Raw genomic sequence first — 21396 nt, 5'->3', positions numbered from 1 at the left:
TACTGCATTTGAGTAATATGGCACAGAATGTCCCTCACATTCCCAAGCAGGAGAAACCACGGAAAAAGCAAAATCAGGCGAGTGGTAAAAAACAAAAGAAAAAAAAACAACAATGAAATGAAATGAGAGCTTCTTGACCAGAGTCCAGAAATGACGAAGATCTGCATATTAATAACATCCTGTCTGCGTTTTAGCAGCGTCCCGCGCCCTGCCGTGAGTGTGAATGAGCTTGTTGTTTTGTGGACGTAGCCTTCGCCTCTTACATTAGCTACGGCGCTCCAGCCCTCAGCACTGTGGCCGAGCTGTCTCACTCGCAGACGATGTGCTCTTCCGATCGCAGCGGGGACCGATTCTGATGGTGGCCGTCCCAACCTAGAGCTGAAGCAGCATCGCCGCAGACAACATCCACCGCAGCGCTAGGAGAAAGAGCTCACCGGCCCACGAGAGACGTAGACATTTTGGAGAGGGGGGCAGAGGGAGGGGGAGGCAGTGGGGCTCCTGCAGGGTGGGAGAGAGGGCGGTTTGCGGGCGCCGGAGCGGGATGGACCGGGGCGCGCGGGCCCTGGAGCTGGCGGGGACGTTCCTCTCCACGGTGGCCTGGCTGTGCACGTTAGCCTCCACCGTCACGTCGCAGTGGCTGACTCTCTCCACCAGCCTGCTGCCCACCGAGAGCTACGAGCTGGGCCTGTGGGAGACCTGCGTGGTGCAGGAGCTGGGGGCCACGCAGTGCAGGCCCTACAGCAGCCAGCTGGGCCTGCCCCCGGACATCCGGCTGGCCCGGGCCCTCATGTGCACGGCCCTGGGCTCCGGGCTGCTGGGGCTGACGCTGGCCGTGCCCGGCCTCCACCTGGTGCACAGCTGCAGGGGCCTGCGGGCCCAGGAGGCCAAGAGGGCATCCAAGCTCCTGGGGGGGGTGTTCTGCCTGGCGGCCGGCGTGGTGGGGCTGGTCCCGGTGTGCTACATGGCCCACCTGACGGTGCTGCGCTTCTTTGACGAGTCCATGCCGGACGTGGTGCCACGCTGGGAGTTTGGGAGCGCCCTGTTCTGCGGCTGGGCGGCCGGGATCCTCCACCTGCTGGCCGGGGCCTTGCTGGTGGGCTCCGCGCTGTTCTGTCAGGGGCGTCCCCGCATTGAGCCCACCCCCCTACAGACACCTGTGAGCCGGGCAGCCCATCGTTCCTCTGGGACCAAGTCAGAGTACGTCTGAACAGAGAGCAGAAACTGAATCACTTCATCACTGATTTTTCTTTCTCTCTTTGCTTGCTTTCTTCCTCTCTTCTCTCACCTCTCTCCTTCCCTCCCAAACCTGGACTCCTGTCTTATTTTTGTTAGCTTTAGCATGCTAGTCTGTCTCGTCTCATGGTACTGTACATAGGACACTTCTAAGGACAATACTAATTAAACTATTGGAATTAATTTCTGATATCAAAATATATAAATGCTTGAATGCTTGAATATACACTCAGTGACAACTTTATTAGGTAGTCCTGTACACCTGCTTGTTAATGCAAATATTTAATCAGCCAATATTGTGGCAGCAACTAAATGCATAAAATCATGTAAATATGGTCAAGAGGTTCAGTTGTTTTTCAGACCAAATGTCAGAATGGGGTAGAAATGTAATCTAAGTGACTTGGGACCGTGGAATGATTGTTGTTGCCAGATAGGTGGTTTAAGTATCTCAGAAATTGCTGATTTCCTGGGATTTTCATGCAAAAGCTTGAAAAAATAAATACCTCATAAAGTGCTCACTGAGCGTATACATATTCTGCTGCTTCCTCTTTTTTGTTTGTTTGTTTGTTTATTTGTTGTTCTCCTGTTTATGATGTTCATTGTGTCTCTATTTATTTTGGTTGATTTCTGCATGAAAATGCAAAAAATTACAACACAGATCATGAAAATGATTTTGTTTTAAATAATCGCCACTTTATTGTGCACAATAATAAGCTGAAGGACCATCAAATGTACACTGTAAATACTGTATAATCAGATTAAGATGCTAAATGCACATACTGCACATGAAGCTCAATTTTCCAACACTACATTTTATTGTTTTCCTGTTTAATTTAGTTTTTTTTTTTAATGAAGAGTTCTATTCTTTCTGTATGGCCCATTCACGGTAAATGGGTCTGGCAGCATTGTGTGGTACAGTGGTTAGGTGACTGGACTTGTAACTCAGTGGTTGCAGTTTCAGTTCCCAAGTCGTGCACTGCAGTTGTACCCATCATCTAGGTGCTAGCTAGTATGAACGGCTTCAGTAAAAATCCTGCAGAATAAATCGATCTGTAACAAAACATAAGCTGTGCAAATCACTCTTGGTAGGAATGACTTGTAAATACTAGAAAGAAAACCATATATCTGAATGGTTATTCGCACTGTAACCCAAAGAAACTACTACTGTATCTTTAGATACTCCCACTCAATCAGCATTTGTTCTTAACCTTGACTAAATATTGTACTGAAGACTAGTTATCACAAACAGTTCAGCAATCACTATAATTGCCCAAACCGAGTGTGGGACACGTATAACATTCGCACTCATAAATCAAAGTTAAGGATAAATGTTGGTTGAATGCTGGCCTCTGTGTTGGTTTTCACAATGCAGCATTCCTGTGCAGACTGGACAAGCCAGAGAAAGGGTGAGGCAGGGTGTACCTGACCTCTGGAAAAATAAATAGATTGGCAATGTCATGTGATTCCCATTTTCTTGTAACTCAGACTACATACCAGAATTTCCTGGTAACATGACTAAATGGTTTTATGGATTAACTGAATTGTACTTATGAACACAATATAAAGTAATTGTGTTGAAGTAATTAAAAATGGTGTTCACATATCTCTGTGTGTTTACCTGTGTTTTTGTAGTGCAAATATTATGCGTAAAAAATATTAACAGTTAACAATTGATAGCATAGCCTCCATTAAAATGTTTTTAGTTTTTTTTAATAACCTAATGCACAGATACATAGCCTATGTGCTTTTGTTTCAACTTGTAATTTAAATTGTATTACTCTTAAAAAGGCCTCAGCTATGACATTTCCACAGCCTGTATGTCACAATATTGGTATGTTTTTGTTTTTTAGCAATATATTATGATCAAACTTATGAAATGGAAGAGGCAATACCTCAAAAATTGAATAGCCATTTTTAATATTCTGAGGTCAATGTCCTGTTTACATGTGGTCAAAATCACAGATTAGGATGTCTCGTCTTCAAAAGTAAAAAAAAAAAAAAAAAAACTTTTACATTTTATGTAATACAACTTTATTTGGTACAAATGATATACAAAACATTTAGCCCTAAACACATGTCAGTTTGGAGCAAGTTCTCATAACTTTTCCCCACCATAAATTAACCCATAGACCTTGCTCAAAAATCTCTCTGGTATTGTATAATCAGCATCTATATTTCTTGTAATGTTATTGTAAATATAGTTATGCCAGTGTTCTGCTGTTGTTCATTTCGGAGATTGTTGATTCGTCGCAGAGATTACTGACGTGAATTGCGGGGTAAATGGGGATGTACTGCCATAGTTCATCATGGAGATGATGGTCGCAGACTTTCGCTGCGGACAATAACGGGGGTACCCGTAAATGAAAAAAATGGCTGGCTGCATTCTTATTTGTTGAAGAATCCAATGTGGCAACTTACTCACTGATGGGGCAACTTGTCATAAGTGCACACAGTCTACTTAACGGTCTATAACTCTGTAGCGAAATAAGATCCGAATATGTAGGCCAATGAGTACAAAATATGTGCCTGAGACTTCATTCATTCATCTGGTACAGTTGAATGAATGAAACAGTTATTCAATTTATTGTGCTATATTTCATCCAAGAAATGTAAGAAAGAGTGAAAAGTGTGACAATATGCCCCGCTCTCACCTATATTTTGTCTAAGAAATACGACGCGGCAAAGTTAACGCCAGACTGCCAAGCCAATGCAGAGAACAGAATGTATGAATCTGGGTCGTAGGTCTTATGCTGATAGAGAATTAGTTTTCAGTCTGACAATCCCAATATAAAACAAACTTTACGACAGTGGGCCACATGACTGCACAAAGTGCCCTCCGGAATCTTCTCACGCTGACCGCGGCTGACTTTGAAAACGCTGCATCCCACAGTCTGTACGCATCATGCGGTCGTCTGAAAGCGCTTTGTGTGGTGGCCACACAATGGAACAGCTCTATGATTGTATGGAAATCGCTCCATCTTTTTACACGCCGTGGGAGGCTCAGCTTCAGAGGGGCACGTGGAGGCGTCGGCGTATGTCACACTGAGCGATCAATTGTCACTCCAATGACGACAATACTGGACGTGTTAGGAAATGTAATGTCACGTGACATACGGCTGATTCACGATTGCGACACGCTATTGTTAATTTCAAACAGTTCGTTTCCTTTTTTACGTTTGGATCTGCGTTCATACCCGTGCAAGCTATAATATTCCTGTACATCCTGATTCCTGGCATGAATTCTAATTTCCTTGTAATGACCATGCATCAATTTTCTGTAGCCTACCACAGAGATGGTGTAGCAGTTAGTAGTCGTAGTTTGGATTCAGAGTTTCCCTCAGACCTCACCCTGAGTATTGGATGTCATGCCCAGTCCCAGTTCAAGCAAGCAGATCACTCACAAATAGCACCTTGCACCGAAGCAAGGTGCTCCTGTTCTACCTGCTGCCGGAACACCAATTAGCAGGCAATTGGCATTGCACAGTGCAGCATATTTCCAATAAAAAGGGAAATCTTCTCACCTATAAATCTCCAAAGTATCTCATTGCCACCCCTGTGTGTGTGTCTCTGTGTGTGTGTTTGAGTACAACCAGCTACAATGTTATGTGGCGTCCACCTGTGCTTGAGGTTTGTTTTGACAGCGACGCTGAACACTACGATCACAGAAGGTGTCCAAAGTTGCCAGGCAGCAACTGAAAAAAATCCTTTGTTTGTTTCCTGCGAGAGCAATTAATGCACACATAGGTGTTAACAGCTGCGATAGAAATGCATTAGGACATTGATGTACCACGACATAGAAACCTGCTGGTGCCTCTGTCGGGAGTCATGAAAGCCTATTATCAGTCTGGTTTTACAAGTGAGATTGCATACCTACAGGTCAGCAGTTTGACTGTGATCACCCCATCTCCAGGATTTTACTAAAGGCTGCGGTTTCCACCAGAAATGGTCACAAATACAATATCCTCTGAGTGCATGAACGTGCCCCATGATCTGATATCTGTTAAGGCACTGTTCTGGTGCATGGATTAGTCTCTTGATCTGGTATCTGTTAACGTACTGTTCTAATGCATGGAAGTGCCCCACGATCTAGTATCTGTTAAGGCACTGATACAGTGCATTGGGCAATCATTGTTAATCTGTGGGAATGGGTCTCACGTCTGTGTGAGACTGACTTGTCGGCCACAATGCGATAAGGAATGGCAGGAACATGGTGGGCTTCAGAGGAGAACGCCTGCATGTCTGTGCTCTCCAGAATCCACAACAGAGGAGGCAATAAGCAGTGGAGTGGAGGCAGGTAGTAACTGCAGATAACCAGCTTCCCCCTGCTCATTATCACCTGTTCATGGGGTTTCCTTTGAATGATATCAAGACTATATTATAAAGTTTACTAACTGTAGTTTGGTCCTACTTTAGAAGCACACACTTTAGAAGAAATGCCAGGGCCTTCATGATGTCGGGCAGTGTGGAGGAGTGCTCAGGGAACAGGACATAACAGTTCTCACTTGATTGAACAATAAAGGTTTTCTTGCGGACTAGGACATAGGGAGGGCAGGCTATATTTAGGCAAAACCTGAGCTATATGAGGTCAGTTTGTCAAAACATCTGAACACACCCCTTTAGACATCTAGCTTCTAGCTTTTGCTTAATTGGATTAGTGCCTGCAACCATAAAAGTGTGTTATTTTTGATGGCCCTAAAATTTTAGTGTTTGAACCCTGATTGGTTAAAACAGGGCTGAACAATGCTGTTCCTGTAGATATAGGTTTTTACTCCAACCATAACAAAGCACACCTCATTCTACAGCCAGAGATCTCACTGAGCGGCTATATAGTAGAATCAGGTGAAAATCTGGGTTGAAAATCCAGTTTGTGGGCAGCCTGTAGCGTAGTGGTTAAGGTACATGACTGGGACCCGCATGGTCGGTGGTTCAATCCCCGGTGTGGCCAAAATAAGATCCGTAAGGCCATTGGGCCCCTGATCAAGGCCCTTAACCCAGCATTGCTCCAGGAGAGGACTGTCTCCTGCTTAATCTAATCAACTGTACATCACTCTGGATAAGAGCATCTGCCAAATGCCATTAATGTAATGTAATGTAAAAAACCTCCAGGATGGGAGAGCTCCAGGTACGTGATTCATAAACACATAAAGTTAGTTGTAACTGTTGCAGTTGTCAACAGAGAAAGTCATTAAACATTCATACTGTAGATAAAATGAAGTGTGTATTATTTTACAATCATGCATGAGGGTATCATAGGTCAGCCATATGTGATAAAGCCACTCCCAAGGAACTTTACCCTAATCACTCAGTGAATCTTAACTCTCGGATAGCAGTGGAGAGATCTCCCTTCGGATAGTCATTTTCTCTCATCTTGCTTATCTGCGACACCGCTAATCTCTAACCTTTGTTAGGATATTATATCCAGAGATAAAAATGAAATGGAACTGCAATGTCTTTTTTGAGGATTCATGTGTCAAAAAGACTTATGCAACAAATATATTTTCGTTATGGACAAAATAAATGCCAGTTAACTATGGCCAGTATGTGCACCCATACATACATTCTGGTTGTACAGATATCCCAACTTCCCAGGAAGCCTGAGAACCAGTTGCCACCCACACTTATGGAGGAGAATCTAGTCCACTTTAAACTGAGAACTCACAAATGCCTCTTTAATAATGAACAAAAGCCTCTTCAATGAATAAGGAAATTGCATGAAATATTCATTTTTCTCCCTCTGATACCCCAAAAAGAAGAATGTATATGTGTTTTTATTAATAATAAACTCGGTAGCAGAATTACAATTAAAGCCTTTGGCAAAGAATGGCACTACCAGCCCTGACACAGGCAACCCAGCCAGTTGGTGTTGTTTCTATGTTCACAGCCCATTAACTGGGCTACATAACCCTCAAACTATATAATAATAATAATTATTTTTTATCAATAATAATAATAATAATAATAGCTTTATTTGTATAGCACCTTTCATGCAGACTGCAGCTCAAAGTGCTTAACAGGAAAAATACAAACAAAAAGCCAAAAACGGAGGAAAAGCACAGCAATCATGATCAGTTATAAAGGTTTAAAATATAGAAACAAGGAGAATAAAGATACAAATGTAAATGAAGACATAAAAACAGGGAGAATAAAAAAACAATGTATATTGACATGAAAACACAAATAAAATGGTAGAAAAGTCAAATAAGTAAATAAAATAAAACAAATAAAATAGTACAGTAAATAAAATAGTATGAAAGTGCCACTAAGTAATAGGTAAGAATAAAAATAATAAAATGAGTAAAAAATTAATTAAAAGCCAAATGAAAACATTTTGAGCTGCTTTTTAAATTTGCCAACTGAGATAAAAGCATGTATCAGTTTTTCAGCATCTTGGGGAGTTAAAAAGGGTCTTACTTTGGTTATGTTTCTTAGGTGAAGAAAGGCAGTCCTGGTCACCTTGTCTATGTGGGATTTAAAATAGAGGTCAGCGTCCAAGATAACATCCAAGTTTCTGACCTCAGATTTTGTCTGTTTGGCCACACTTCCAATCTTTGCTTGCAACTTGCAAACTGTCTCTTTTTGACTGAGGGCCCACTAGGAGTACCTCTCTTTTCTTCATTTAATTTCAATAAGTTTTTTTCCATCCATTTATTTATGTCGGCTAGACAGGCTGCAAGAACGCTCGTGGCATTTAGGTCATCTGGCTCAACGGAGACATACAGCTGCGTATCATCAGCATAACAGTGGAAAATCAGATGTGATGCTGGATGATCTGGTCTTGACGATATCCCAGATTGGCCCACAAACTAAAGCAAAGAATTCTCTAAAGCAGAGGTGTCCAATCTTATCCTAAAAGGGCCGGCGTGGGTGCAGGTTTTTGTTTTAAGCCAGCAGTAACACACCTGATTATACTAATGAACTAATCGTGGTCTTTAATTAAAACCTTGATGAGTAGAATCAGATGTTTTAGTCCTGTGCTAAAACAACAACCCGCACATACACCGGCCCTTTCTGGATAAGATTGGACACCCCTGCTCTAAAGACACCCTAGTTTTGCAATTGAAATGGTTAGCTGCCATGAGGATTACACACAGAGCCGGTAGGATCAGAAATCACCCGTGAGCGCAGGTCACTATCTCTCTTAAGCCCAAAGGGAAGGGTGTTGTCACGCCCTGATTTGCAACGGGGGAATGCACCAGGCTGCCCTCAATGACTAATTAAGAGCCAATTCCCACATGCCGAGCAGCAGGTAAATCAAATAAACCTCCAATCAACAGAGTGGAAGTTCTTCATGCAGCAAAATCGAAATAAAAATAAGAGAAAATCTCGAAATAACTCAGTAAAGGGAACTAGCCACCACACTCCAAAAACCCAAATAAGAAATAAGTATTTTCATCTTCTATTTTGAATTTTTGATCTTATTTTTTAAAAACTTTTATCCTAAATTAGGCAAAAATAATATGAGGTGAGAGTTTAACTCATTTAAAGATTTACCAGTGGGTTAATAAAATTTCACTTGTCAAGCAAACTAACTTTAAACAAGCTGATATTTCTACATATACAATGCTAAATACAGTCTATATTTGAGAAAAAAAAAAGGGATTTACAAGAATAAAATACTTGCTAAGACACATTTTTTTGCAGTGCAGGACCAGGGAATGGGTGACTGCTACAATATGAGCAACATTATAAGTATGAAGCGATGAAATCAGAAGGTGAAAACTCCAAAACACTGAGACCCACCAGTCAAGGCTGAACCCTGCTTCATATCAGTGTCATTCGTGTTTCTCTCCTTTGTGCATGAATGTTGGGTCAGCAGTATTCAGTAGCTCTTAAACTCTTTTTGCCAATCACAGCTAAATCTACAGCCATAATCACAAGCGTGGGACGGTATCATAGATCCTTTTGTCTGAGCTGATATAAGGATGTTGAACAGAGCACACAGATAACTCTATCTTTGCATGCTGTAAAATCTGACGGCCAGTCAAAAGGCATTTTGGACAAAATATCTATATAATTTATTTTAAATTCTTACTGATTTTTACCTACAAGTCCATCCTGCGTACAATTACTTATTCTATGAATAAGAGAAACGACCACACATTGCACAATTCATGATTAGATGCAGTTCAGAAATGCTAAACGAAACAACAACGCTTAAAAACAAAAACCTATTTTAGCAGATGTAATATCTCTAATGATATACAGCTCAAATGAATGATACTTATCAGCTGGTAAGATACCACTTGATATCACTTGTTTGATATAAAATCCATGGATAGCCTGGATAGAGTTTCTGTTATAGCTCACAACTCATGCCATTGTTTTGGCAGTAGGATATTAAGCAGTAGGAAAAAAAAAAACATGGTTCAGATTTGATATGTTGTTTTTTGGACATGGTCACTGGTTTGTGTATTACTTTCACCTTGCAGATATGCAGTATATGTTCTGTACACACTGCACTGTCACACAACAATGTGCTGCTCGTTAATTAAGTACATTTTACTAATATTATCAATAACACAACCAAGTCATTGTGATTTTTATCATTTAAAATCCAAAACAAACTTCCTCACAGGACTGGATCTGGGAGGGGTAGGGCGGCCGATGCTGGTTCCCCAGTTAATGACAGTGGCAATAAATGATTTTTGAGCAAGCTTGATGAGTCAATTTATTGTGGGGCAAAGTTGTGACAACTTGGCACAGACTGACTGACAGACTGATGTAGAACTGTAGCTAAAGTATCAAAAGATACTTTATTCTCTCCTCGACTCAGTAAAAAAATATAATTTTGAACATTCATACGTCAAAACGTTTTATTACATATAATGTGAAGTGCCATTATTTTTTTAAAGAGGAAAAATTATAAAACTGGCCTCATCTCAGATTATGTGACTTTGACCACATACAAACAGGAAGTTGACCTCAGAACATGAAGTCACACACAATTGCTATTCAGCTTTTGAGGTAGTGCCTCATTGTTTTGGGGAAATTAACCATGTAATATTAATCGCTCTCACCTACATTTTTAAACATACTTGTAAAGGCAGGGTGATTGCAGGATGGTCTGTGTATGGGCCTTACATTTTTAAACTGACTCGTCCTGGCACGGTGATTGCAGGATGGTCTGTGTATGCGCCTTACATTTTTTAACTGACTCGTCCTGGCACTGTGATTGCAGGATGGTCTGTGTATGCCCCTTAAGTGTTTAAACTGACTCATACCGGCAGCGCGATCTCTGGATGGTCGGTGCCTATGCAGTTTCCTGCATGAACAATAGCAGGGCAGGTCACGTCTGTTCTTCCTCATGAGTTCTGCTCATACAAAGAGTAGTGCTCTTCAGAAAAAGGCCCATTGTGCCTGGGGCACTTCCCTCCCCCCTCCCCCCCGCCCTCACCCCCAACCCCCTACTATGCTGACCCAAACGAACGTGGCTGGCCCCTGCTGTGGCTGCCGGGGGGAACAATCGCCGTAGTGATATTCTTGTACCCAGGGTCCCCTTGGCCTGGGCCTCACGTGTCTGCCGCCACCAGCCGCCAGCCCCCCCCTCCCCCCACACAAGTCACATGGGGCGGAGGTGAGGTGGGGAGGTGGGTGGGCTGAGGAAGGATCCTCACATCACCCCCTCTTCTCTCCACCTGCCGAAGCCTCCGTCCGAGGGCGCGAGCCACACATACAAGGGACTCTTACAGTGCACCAGGACGCAGACTTGCTCCAGTTGTGATAGATTTATAGATTTTCTCTGATGAGCAAATCAAATTTTTTTTAATAAACATTCATTTAAATGCTAAAGTATTGGGACTGTGACAGATTTTTTTTGTTGCCTTGATTCCAGCATATTGGATTTGAAATTAAATAATGAATATGAGGTTAACGTTCAAGTTCAAATACTGTCAGCTTTAATTTGAGGTCGCATCCACAATGGCTGATCCCTGTAGGAATTACAGACCATTTATAAACAGTATGACTGACCCCATGAATGACACCCAGCCACTAGATTATTGTCATTGCATTAGAATGAAACAAATACAGTATCAATACCGAAGTCAGTGATTCTCAAACTATATTGCAAACAATATAGCTCATTTTCCTATATTGTTCGCAATATAGCACAATAAGCACAATGTGAACATGGGACTTTTATTCTCCATTAAATGCACAGTTATTTCTGACATAATGTGGCTTAAACATACTCATTAATCACTCTTATTTGTATAGGAATGCTTTATTCCAGTTTTGACCAATTTGCACAAACTGTTACCTCAAATTCTATCTTCAGCCTAATTTAGGAATCCTGAGCTAGTCTAAAAGGATTCATGGTGATGGAACAGTCAGCTCCACAGTATAGACAGATTATTTTATGTACAGTAAAGTTCAGAAAGCCAAAGCAGCCTATGGAATGGACTCATTGACTCAGGAATACAGAGACTCAGGGCTCACATTCTCATCACATCACATTACATTACAGGCATTTAGCAGATGCTTTTATTCATTTGTGCTACTTACACAATACATTTTCACTTACATCGAACAAATTTCTACAGCTGGATATACAATTCTGTATACTGAAGTAGTTCAGGTGAAGGTACGACCTCAGTGTCCAGTGCCCAAACCATTACACTACACTTCATGTGTTTAATAACTTACTGGGGCATGAAGGAAATTCTCTCTATCCACGTGTATACCTGGAAAGAACCACACTGTACAGCAGTTGGCTAAGAATTGGAAACACAAAGAGCCAACTTATCTAGAAGCTGTATGTTGAGACTTAACACTTTGACTGTCAAACTAGGCTATAACTAAAGCGGAATTAAAAATGTGTTTGTACTGTAATAAGCTCAAACAATATCACGAGGAGCGCCTTCCATAACCTTCAGCCTTTCCAGCAAAAATGTGGCAGTAGTTCACTTTTTCTGGTATTTGCATACATAGATAATTTTCTCAAATAAAAATGCACTGATTCAAAACATCATATAGAAAGTAATGAACAAGAAAGACATTAAAACATTGCATTTTTCAACAGTTGAAAATCGTACTGTGCTGTAGACAATAGGAGTGTGAAAACATGAGCGTATGAGGAATTGTTACATAATGTTTAAATGAAAAGCGCTTAATTGAAAACTGATTACACACAAAAAATCTGGACGAATTAGATTATTAGCCTTCTGTAGTCCCGTGGGTGTGGTTGCAGGGCGATGACTCAAGCCTGCTGTAAGAGTGTCTCCTGTCCGTCTCTAGGGAGAGCGTCGTGTGTACACTATCCCAATTACACGCTTCCCACGGGGAACGCCGGCACGGAGGCGTCTGCCATGGCGTCTCCAATACAAACCAGCATACTGAATCATAAAAGGCACATTATACACAAACGGAAATAAATCTTTGTCCTTTGCATATCATTGTTACAACGCAGGTCAGTACTTTTTGGCAGGAAACGTCCTTAAGAGAAAGGGAGAGCTCTGTAACATTAAACCTTTTCACATTTCCATGAAAAGAAAGATCGTACAGATCCCAATTTCAACAGCTTTTTCGGAAGAATACTTTTTGTATCGGACCATTTTAAATAATAAGATGATAATACAATCATTAATTGCCTAATAAATAAAGCAGTGTATTTGGTCATTTGGATTTCTCAGAGACGGTACCCCGGCCCTCATAATCTGTCCTGTGACTGGAAGGCTGGGTTGTCCCTGCCCTGGTAAGAGCTCCCATCGCCTGCTGACACGGACTGCAGGGACATGGACATGCCGAGGCTGGAGGCGTCGAAGTTGCCCCGGTCCGTTTTGGGGCTGACGGCGACGGGGAAGCGGTAGGACAGGAAGGCCAGGCCGCTGAACAGCACCAGGAGCGCCCCCGTCATCCCCACGCCGATCCCCGCCCCGGCGTGCTGCGTGAGGGGTGCGGGGGGCACGTGGAAGCCGGGCGGGAAGCTGATGGTGCGGTTGGCCGCGATGGAGTTGAGGTTCCAGGAGAGGGGCACGAGAGAGCAGGCCCCGGCCAGGAGCTGGAGGCCCCCCGCCGCGGCGAAGGCCACGCGGACAGGCCGCTCCGGCAGGCCGAAGTACACGCACCGCAGGGCGAACACGGCGCTGCCGTTCCCGCCGATGCCCACCACCAGGGCCGCCACCATCAGAGCCTGGGCCGCGGGGATCTCCGGCGGGGCGAAGCGGTCCAGGAAGCCCACCGCCTGGCAGAACATGCCGTCCCTCTCACCGGCCGCCAGCACGCTGCTGAGGAAGCAGGTCCTCCATATCCCCACCCACACCACGCCCGAGGTGACCACAGACGTGTCCGCCACCTGCCACACCCTCCACTGGATCAGCCCCATGGCCACGCCCGTCAGGGTCCACCCCAGAACCCCCACCCACAGGCTCACAAGCTGCAGGTGGGAGGAATGCACCAGGTACACCATCGCTGGAGCTCCGGTCCTCAAACTCCTGGGTAATCCGTCCTGATGGACATCTTCCCAGCAAAGGGCACACTCAGTTCAGGAGGCCACTGAACGCACTTCTGAGAGAGATTTCTCTGTGACTGTACAACAGCTTAGGGAGCAGACCTTCCCAGCATTAAACCAGGCCCACGCATTTCAGACACCTCCCACTGTTTCCTGGAAACCTGACAAACAACACACCTGGGTCCCCCTGAGAGAGAGAGAGAGAGAGAGAGAGAGAGAGAGAAGGAGGGAGGGAGAGAGAGAGAGAGAGAGAGAGAGGGAGGGACAGAGAGAGAGACTTTTAGAGAGACCACACAATGCAGTCTGAAAAACACATGGAGGAACAATACCCTAATGATACACATTGCAAAACAATGCAAAACAAACTGGTCATAGGTGCTTCAGGGAGCAAAGCACAAATGTTTTAGAATTTTGAAAGAAAAAAATACAATAAACCACCATTGCTTTAAAAAAAATCAATCACCATGGTTTTGTTTATTTGTATTATAGATTGAAGCACTGCATGTTCTTTTCTGCCCAAGAAAAGAGGTTAGAATTGTTTTCAAACCTTGCATGTACTAGCCATCTACACTTTGCTGACCAAGAATTTCAATTTCTACAACGTTTCCAATTTCGGAAGCTCCAAATCCCCTGTTCATAAGAGTACAAAGGGAAAATGCAGTTAAACCCTCCACAGAGTATGGAGCATGTTGGATTAAAAATGACTATACATGGAGTGTTTATTTGTGCAAATGGATATAAGGGATATAATGACACTGTCGCAGAAAGGTGTGGAGGAAGCAAAATGTAGAGACACAAAAACAGCAAGACTGATAAGAGGAAAACAAAGAATCTTACCGCCACACACCGCTCCTCTTAACTTATCTTTAGGTGACAGAACAAAGATTACAATATATCAGTACTTAAAGAAAAAAAGAAGAAAAGGACAGTCTGAAACTGACACAGCAGAGGGTAAAACAACTTCCTCTTGTCACTAACTTTTTTCATTAACATAAAGGAGAAGTAAGTGACAGGCGGCCTGTAGTGTAGTGGTTGAGGTAAATGACTGGGACCCGCAAGGTCGGTGGTACGATCCCCAGTCTAGCCACAATAAGATCCGCACAGCCGTTGGGCCCTTAACCCTGCATTGCTCCAGGGGAGGATTGTCTCCTGCTTAGTCTAATCAACTGTACGTCGCTCTGGATAAGAGCGTCTTCCAAATGCCATTAATGTAATGTAATAATTTCATTGTTCATTGAATGTAGGCATTAATTAGCTTCCCCATGAAAAACTAGATCTACTGTATATGCCACAGCTTTCTTTTTTTATACGAATATACATATTATAAAAGGAAGACTGTATCAGAATTGCTTTAGTATAATTGCGGTGACTGATAATCACTAACAGCCGATGACAGAGTCAATATTTTTTTAAACAGCCCCATACTAATAAGGAAACGAAACGTAAGAAGGAGTGCCTTACCTTTCCTGAAAACAAACAACTGATTTACACATTGGATTTGGGCTCATACAATACAGTTAATACTGTTTATATTATGTGTGAGGGGATTTTCTTTATTTTTATATGGAACTTTCATTGTTCCATTCCATTGTTTCATTGATTCATACAAGTAATTTTGTATGGCAAATTAAGTGATACGATTAAATATTTCCGTATTCTACTTGAAATGAGTCATGGTCGTTGAATTACATACCTAAATATCTGCTGAGGATACAGTGGAATGAAAGCAACCAATGGAATAAACACAGAGAGGTGATGTGGTCATCACTGGATTCATAGATACATAGATTCATTGAGTTCCATTTCCATTTAGTGAGTTCTTTCAAGTTAAAATACTTAACAGTATTTCAAACTTTATTCATCAAATAAAAATCATCAAATCATTGATCAGTCTGTAAACTCTGTTCTGTAAACATTGTTCAGTTTAAATACTTGGGCTTTTAAAGTGTTTTTAATTTTTGAACTGCAAATCACTAGGTGAGAAATGATGAACTCTTACAAGTACAAGTAAATGAAATGACGTCCACTAGACATCTGAATCACAAGCTTTAATACTGTCATCATTCAGATAGCACTGGTATTCTCCATATTTTTGACGTGGTGAGCATCTGCTGTAGCAGCATTTCCTACATGGCCACAAAGCCAGCAACCTGAGACCACCATTAGAATAAACACACTAAGGTTCACACAGAACAATGCAATTAAAAGCACACCTTGTGCATACATCTTAAAAGACTTAAACATATGGCTTTTTCAACATGTTCCTCTATTTTAAAATCGTTTTAAAAGCCGGGCTGAAAATTCACTTTGGTAGAATACGGTGTAAAATAAGGCATTATTTATTATTATTATTTGTGCTGTGAAATAGGGTGTATCCAATATATTTTAGATAAAATTAAGTGAAGATACAAATCACACTCATTTTTGCTCCTCCAATAAAAGGAAGATCTCAAAAGAGAAACACTATTACTATCTTTGCTGAACCATCAATAAAATCCAGACCACCTTTGGCTGAAGAAAATACAAGCAGTACAGATACTCAAGATTAAAAAAACTTCTCCTTATCCACAAACAATACAAACCCACTTCTGACGTCTTTTCCTCCAGATATCACCTGAAAGGTATACTCCAATAGATCCTTTTTCAGAACCAGTGACAGGACTTGCAGGCAGGATGTGAGCACAGAAGTGTGCCGCACGATAGCGTGGCGTTACCACGGCTGCATAGCGCTTTACCCGAGGTTTACCTGGATCAGCTGTGGCTCCAGCACACCTACAGTCCCAGGGCATCAACGGTCAACCACCAAGGAACACCTCTTCACATGCAACCTGCCCTTTCGACCGTCGTTAGCTCCGTGGTAAAGAGAACCAGTTCCTCGTCTTCCTATCCTCAAGAGTAAATATAGGCACGATTACGCCTTGGTTTAATGATCAACTAATCGCACAAACCCGCCTGCCCACGCAGAAAGGGCCGGGAGACGCAGAGGCACAATTACACACCAGAGGCTTCCTTAGGTTATATTTTCCTTTGTCGTGAGGATTTCCTTGTCACTTCATCGTACATCGCTCTGGATAAGAGGGTCTGTTAAATGCCTTTAATGTAATATAATGTCATGTAATACAGGATCCACACATAATACTGTGTCTTGGATGTCATGTTGCAGAGAAAATATTTTCTAAATATATATTTAATTTTAATTAAACGTTCCTTATGGTAAGAGAAATACTGTATAGAGCTCAGCGAAGACAAAATGTAAATTAAAAGTACGCAGGGTCTCAGGAGGTTAAGGTAATACAGACATATCCATTGTGACACGGGATTTTATGAGTATCAACGGTTAACAATGCCGGATCCAACATTATATTAAAATTTTGTCCCTGGCATTTCAAAATAATTAAAACAGGAATTTTAAATATTTAAAAGTTACATATATGCAGTTGATAAAGGTAAACATGTGACTTTCAGTTGCCATACGGGCAGCTGATATTGAAACGTTAATCGGATGTACAGTAACAGCGGTGTTAAAGGTAAGTGCATGTTCATACAACACACACACGCACGCACTTCTAAATACAGGTGGCCCTGGGAGAGTTTGCTCAGTTTGCACAGGAGTACTGCTGTAGCCTCTGAGACTCAATATGCCAGATCTTTGGAGTGAAACTGAATGAGGATCTGCTCATAATCATGATGGCTCATACCCTGTCGTAATGGAAACAGGCCATTACATACATGTCATTTCGATGTGGCCGGTGTAGTCTTCACTCAGTAACAAAAAATATTTTTTAATATTCATTCATTCATTCATTATCCTAACCCGCTTATCCTGAACAGGGTCGCAGGGGGGCTGGAGCCTATCCCAGCATACATTGGGCGAAAGGCGGGAATACACCCTGGACAGGTCGCCAGTCACTCACACACTCATACCTATGGGCAATTTAGACTCTCCAATCAGTCTAACCTGCATGTCTTTAGACTGTGGGAGGAAACCGGAGTACCCAGAGGAAACCCACGCAAACACGGGGAGAACATGCAAACTCTGCACAGAGGCCCCGGCCGACAGGGATTCGAACCCAGGACCCACTGCACCATCCGTGTCGCATTTTTAAAATATGAAAACAGGAAATGAAGTAACAGTGAGGATTCTGGGTAGAGCTGTGAATATCAGTATACAAAGATTTGAGCTTTGGTCAGGAAAGACCCTTCTCTGTTCAATACGTCAGGCTTCATGTCAGGTTCATCAGCAAGTATTTATTTGCATTAAATAAGAGCTCAGGACAAAGGATTGCAATACATTAATTACAAATGGCTGGTGAACTTTGAACCGAAAGCAGACAGGGCAGCAGAAACCTGTCTGTCAGAGATGAGTTCTCTAGTCCTCCGATCCTTTTTCTGCACCGGTTCTGCTTCTGATGCTTCCTTTGGTGGGCGGACTCCTCTATGAAACCCGGCTGCCTACTGGTCTCAGAACCAGAGTCCCAAAACAGGCTGTAACATCTCGCACACGACCGACGAACTGAACCACAACACGACCTGTGTAAAATACCTTTGTGTAAAAAAAAAAACCAACGTGTACAGCACACACTGTGGAAGTGACCTGGGTGAGCGAACAAAGTAGTGTACAATAACGACCATTAAGAACACAACAATAACACACGGAGGTAGTGTTGACCTTACTGTATGCTTCAACTGTAGCATGCCTCTGAATCCCACTGTGTGTAGCCCAACATGGCTTACGGTGAAGACTGATAACACATGACATTAAAGACTAATCTTCAACCCTGCTGGCTATTGCAATGTGCTGTAAAAGTTACATAAAGGGGGATCATACGACTGGGCGTGCTGATCTGATGCGATACACGCACACTAACCCTTGACCTGCACAGATGAGACGGAGCTCTTAGGGACAGATACGGACTGCAGGGAGAGCTGGAGTACTCCAGGGTAAAGTGCAATCTGGCTTTTCTCACTATGCTGATATCTGCTGTACACTAGCATTGGCAGCAGAGCACTGGCTGTAGGTACCAGGGTCTGCCAAGGCTTATGTTAAATTGGCTTAAACATACGTTCTTTCAGCAAACACAGGGGGAAGACAGGGGAAAGACAGAGATCAACATCCAGAACAGCAACCCTTAGCTGAGATACTGCTGCATGTTTCCTGTGAGCTTTATGCAATCTGGGATTCCTCCATGAATAAGGACAGCTCATTACAGGCATGTTGGCAATGCTAAACGATGTGATATAGTGTACTCTTTGCTGTAAGGGGTAACATACTCCAATTCATCTGCATACATTCATAAGCCTACAATAAATTACTAAAACTGACATATCAATGTTTTCTTAAAACGGTATATAGACAAGGATGAACGATGTAGATGAACGATGCCTCAGTCTGCAAAGTCTTTTATTCACAGAGTCCGTTGCCCCTCAGTGAGGGGGGGTTAATGTATCCCTGAATGAATCATATCGGAGCGACCACCATTGCAGGATTGGTCCCTTTTCAGGTGCTCCGTTTGAAGTCACTTTGTGAGGAGTTCAAAAACAACCATTAAAAAAATGAGAAGTAACGGATTACAAAAAAGGTGTTTTGCTGTGCGTGACCGGTCCGTCGCCCCCCGGAGGCCCGGGGGACTCACTGCAGGGGGTCAGAACGGCGGCCTCTGCTCGGGCGGCAGGCTGTCCGTCAGGCACTTGAGCTGCTCCTCGCCCAGCTTGATCTTGTCGTCCAGCTTGCGCCGCTCGATGGTGAGCTCCGCCTTCATCTTGACAAAATGGCGGAAGTCGGTCAGGCCCTCCTCGCTCAGCTGGCTGCTCAGGATGCCGGAGACGACGCGTTCGCGGCGGTCCAGGTTCTCCTTCAGCTCCTTCGCGTCCTCGTGCTGCCGGATGAGCAGCGAGCGTTTCTCCGTCAGCGTGCGCTGCGGGGTAAGAGGATAAAATAAACAGAAAGTATAGACTTCTCGTATACTTAAACCACACTCAGATTATGCACCGATTATGCACACACCCCCACTGTGTCTCTTTGGGCAAATATTGACAGGTAGGTTGACTCATTTCAAGATTTGGCAATGGTGTAAGAATTTCACTTCAAGCAAACAGCCCCCCCCCCCCCACACACACACACACACAGACACACACTCTCTCTCTCTCACACCCTCACACTCACACACACACACACACACACTCACACTCACACTCACACTCACACTCACACTCACACTCACACTCACACTCACACTCACACTCACACTCACACTCTCACTCATTCACTCACTCACACTCACACTCACACTCACACTCACACTCACACTCACACTCACACTCACACTCACACTCACACTCTCACACACTCGGTCCCTGCAGTTCCTACCCTCTCCTCCGGGTCAGAGTCGCCCTGCAGGCTGTTGAGGGCGTTCTCCACGCGGGCGAGCCTTCCGGAGAGAGAGAGCAGCAGGCTCACCACCTTGTCCAGGTCCCCCACGAACATGCGGAACTTGTCCAGCTCGTTGGGCCTGCACACCTGCTCCACGCTGCTCTCCACCTCCTCCCCCAGAGCGTTGTTACTCCTCACGTCCTCCAGGAGGCTCTCTCGCACCTCCCTCAGCACCTGCAGCTTCCTGCTCAGGCTGTCAATCAGCTGGTGCTGCCGGGAGACAAGAGAGGCACCATCAGGGAGAGGGTATACGCTGCTCTAGTCCTATCAGGGAGAGGGTACGCGCTCTGCTCTGGTCCCATCAGGGAGAGGGTACACGCTCTGCTCTGGTCCTATCAGGGAGAGGGTACATGCTGCTCTGGTCCCATCAGGGAGAGGGTACACGCTGCTCTGGTCCTATCAGGGAGAGGGTACATGCTGCTCTGGTCCCATCAGGGAGAGGGTACACGCTCTGCTCTGGTCCTATCAGGGAGAGGGTACACGCTGCTCTGGTCCTATCAGGGAGAGGGTACACGCTCTGCTCTGGTCCCATCAGGGAGAGGGTACACGCTCTGCTCTGGTCCCATCAGGGAGAGGGTACATGCTGCTCAAGTCCTATCAGGGAGAGGGTACATGCTCTGCTCTGGTCCTATCAGGGAGAGGGTATGCGCTCTGCTATGGTCCTATCAGGGAGAGGGTACACGCTCTGCTCTGGTCCTATCAGGGAGAGGGTACATGCTGCTCAAGTCCTATCAGGGAGAGGGTACATGCTGCTCTGGTCCTATCAGGGAGAGGGTACATGCTCTGCTCTGGTCCCATCAGGGAGAGGGTACGCGCTCTGCTATGGTCCTATCAGGGAGAGGGTACACGCTGCTCTAGTCCTATCAGGGAGAGGGTACACGCTCTGCTCTGGTCCTATCAGGGAGAGGGTACGCGCTCTGCTATGGTCCTATCAGGGAGAGGGTACACGCTGCTGAACAGAGCTGTTCACGGGAAAGGCTGTCGCATTAAAACCAGAGTGACAGCATGCACACTCCTACCTTCTTGTGGGCCAGGTCCATGTCCAGCTCTTCCTCGGAGTCAGAGCCCGGCACGTCCTTCATCTTCATCAGCATCTCTGCCTTGGGAGCAGATACGATGTAGTACGACGAGCTGGTAGCCAGGCCGACTGTGGCGGCCATGTTGTCCTCCTCACGCCTGGTATGGAGACAGAGAGCACTCAGCATGAGGAGACGCACAAATAAAAACATACACATTTATTTGAACTCGTTACATCTGCGGTTTTAGAAAATCACAACTGAATTAT

At 44.0% G+C, this 21396-nt stretch overlaps 3 protein-coding genes across 3 annotated transcripts in view; 1 reads left to right on the top strand and 2 right to left on the bottom strand.

The window, feature by feature from the left end:
- Positions 1-541: 541 nt before the first annotated feature.
- LOC133117032 (putative claudin-24) lies at positions 542-1439 on the top strand. The gene has a single exon (XM_061227102.1). It carries the CDS (start codon positions 542-544, stop codon positions 1205-1207), a length of 666 nt encoding a protein of 221 aa, XP_061083086.1. The 3' UTR covers positions 1208-1439.
- An 11441-nt stretch (positions 1440-12880) lies between these two features.
- cldn34a (claudin 34a) lies at positions 12881-13639 on the bottom strand. The gene has a single exon (XM_061226912.1). It carries the CDS (start codon positions 13637-13639, stop codon positions 12881-12883), a length of 759 nt encoding a protein of 252 aa, XP_061082896.1.
- A 4270-nt stretch (positions 13640-17909) lies between these two features.
- The window catches only part of LOC133117003 (protein Shroom2-like), a 39211-nt gene continuing 35724 nt past the window's right edge, over positions 17910-21396 (bottom strand). The window contains exons 8-10 of the mRNA XM_061227055.1: positions 21131-21287; positions 20049-20321; positions 17910-19596 (exon numbers count right to left, since the gene is read on the bottom strand). Of these exons, the coding sequence (XP_061083039.1) occupies positions 19324-19596; positions 20049-20321; positions 21131-21287 (703 nt within the window). The 3' untranslated portion in view covers positions 17910-19323. The remainder of the gene's footprint in view (positions 19597-20048; positions 20322-21130; positions 21288-21396) is intronic.

Source organism: Conger conger, chromosome 17, assembly GCF_963514075.1.
Source record: "Conger conger chromosome 17, fConCon1.1, whole genome shotgun sequence".
In the NCBI taxonomy this organism is placed as follows: Eukaryota; Metazoa; Chordata; class Actinopteri; order Anguilliformes; family Congridae; genus Conger; species Conger conger.
This window is presented reverse-complemented; position numbering and strand designations above follow the sequence as displayed.

Coding starts and splice junctions, on each gene's coding strand:
- LOC133117032 (XM_061227102.1), top strand. CDS start 542: ATGGACCGGGGCGCGCGGGCCCTGGAGCTGGCGGGGACGTTCCTCTCC.
- cldn34a (XM_061226912.1), bottom strand. CDS start 13,639: ATGGTGTACCTGGTGCATTCCTCCCACCTGCAGCTTGTGAGCCTGTGG.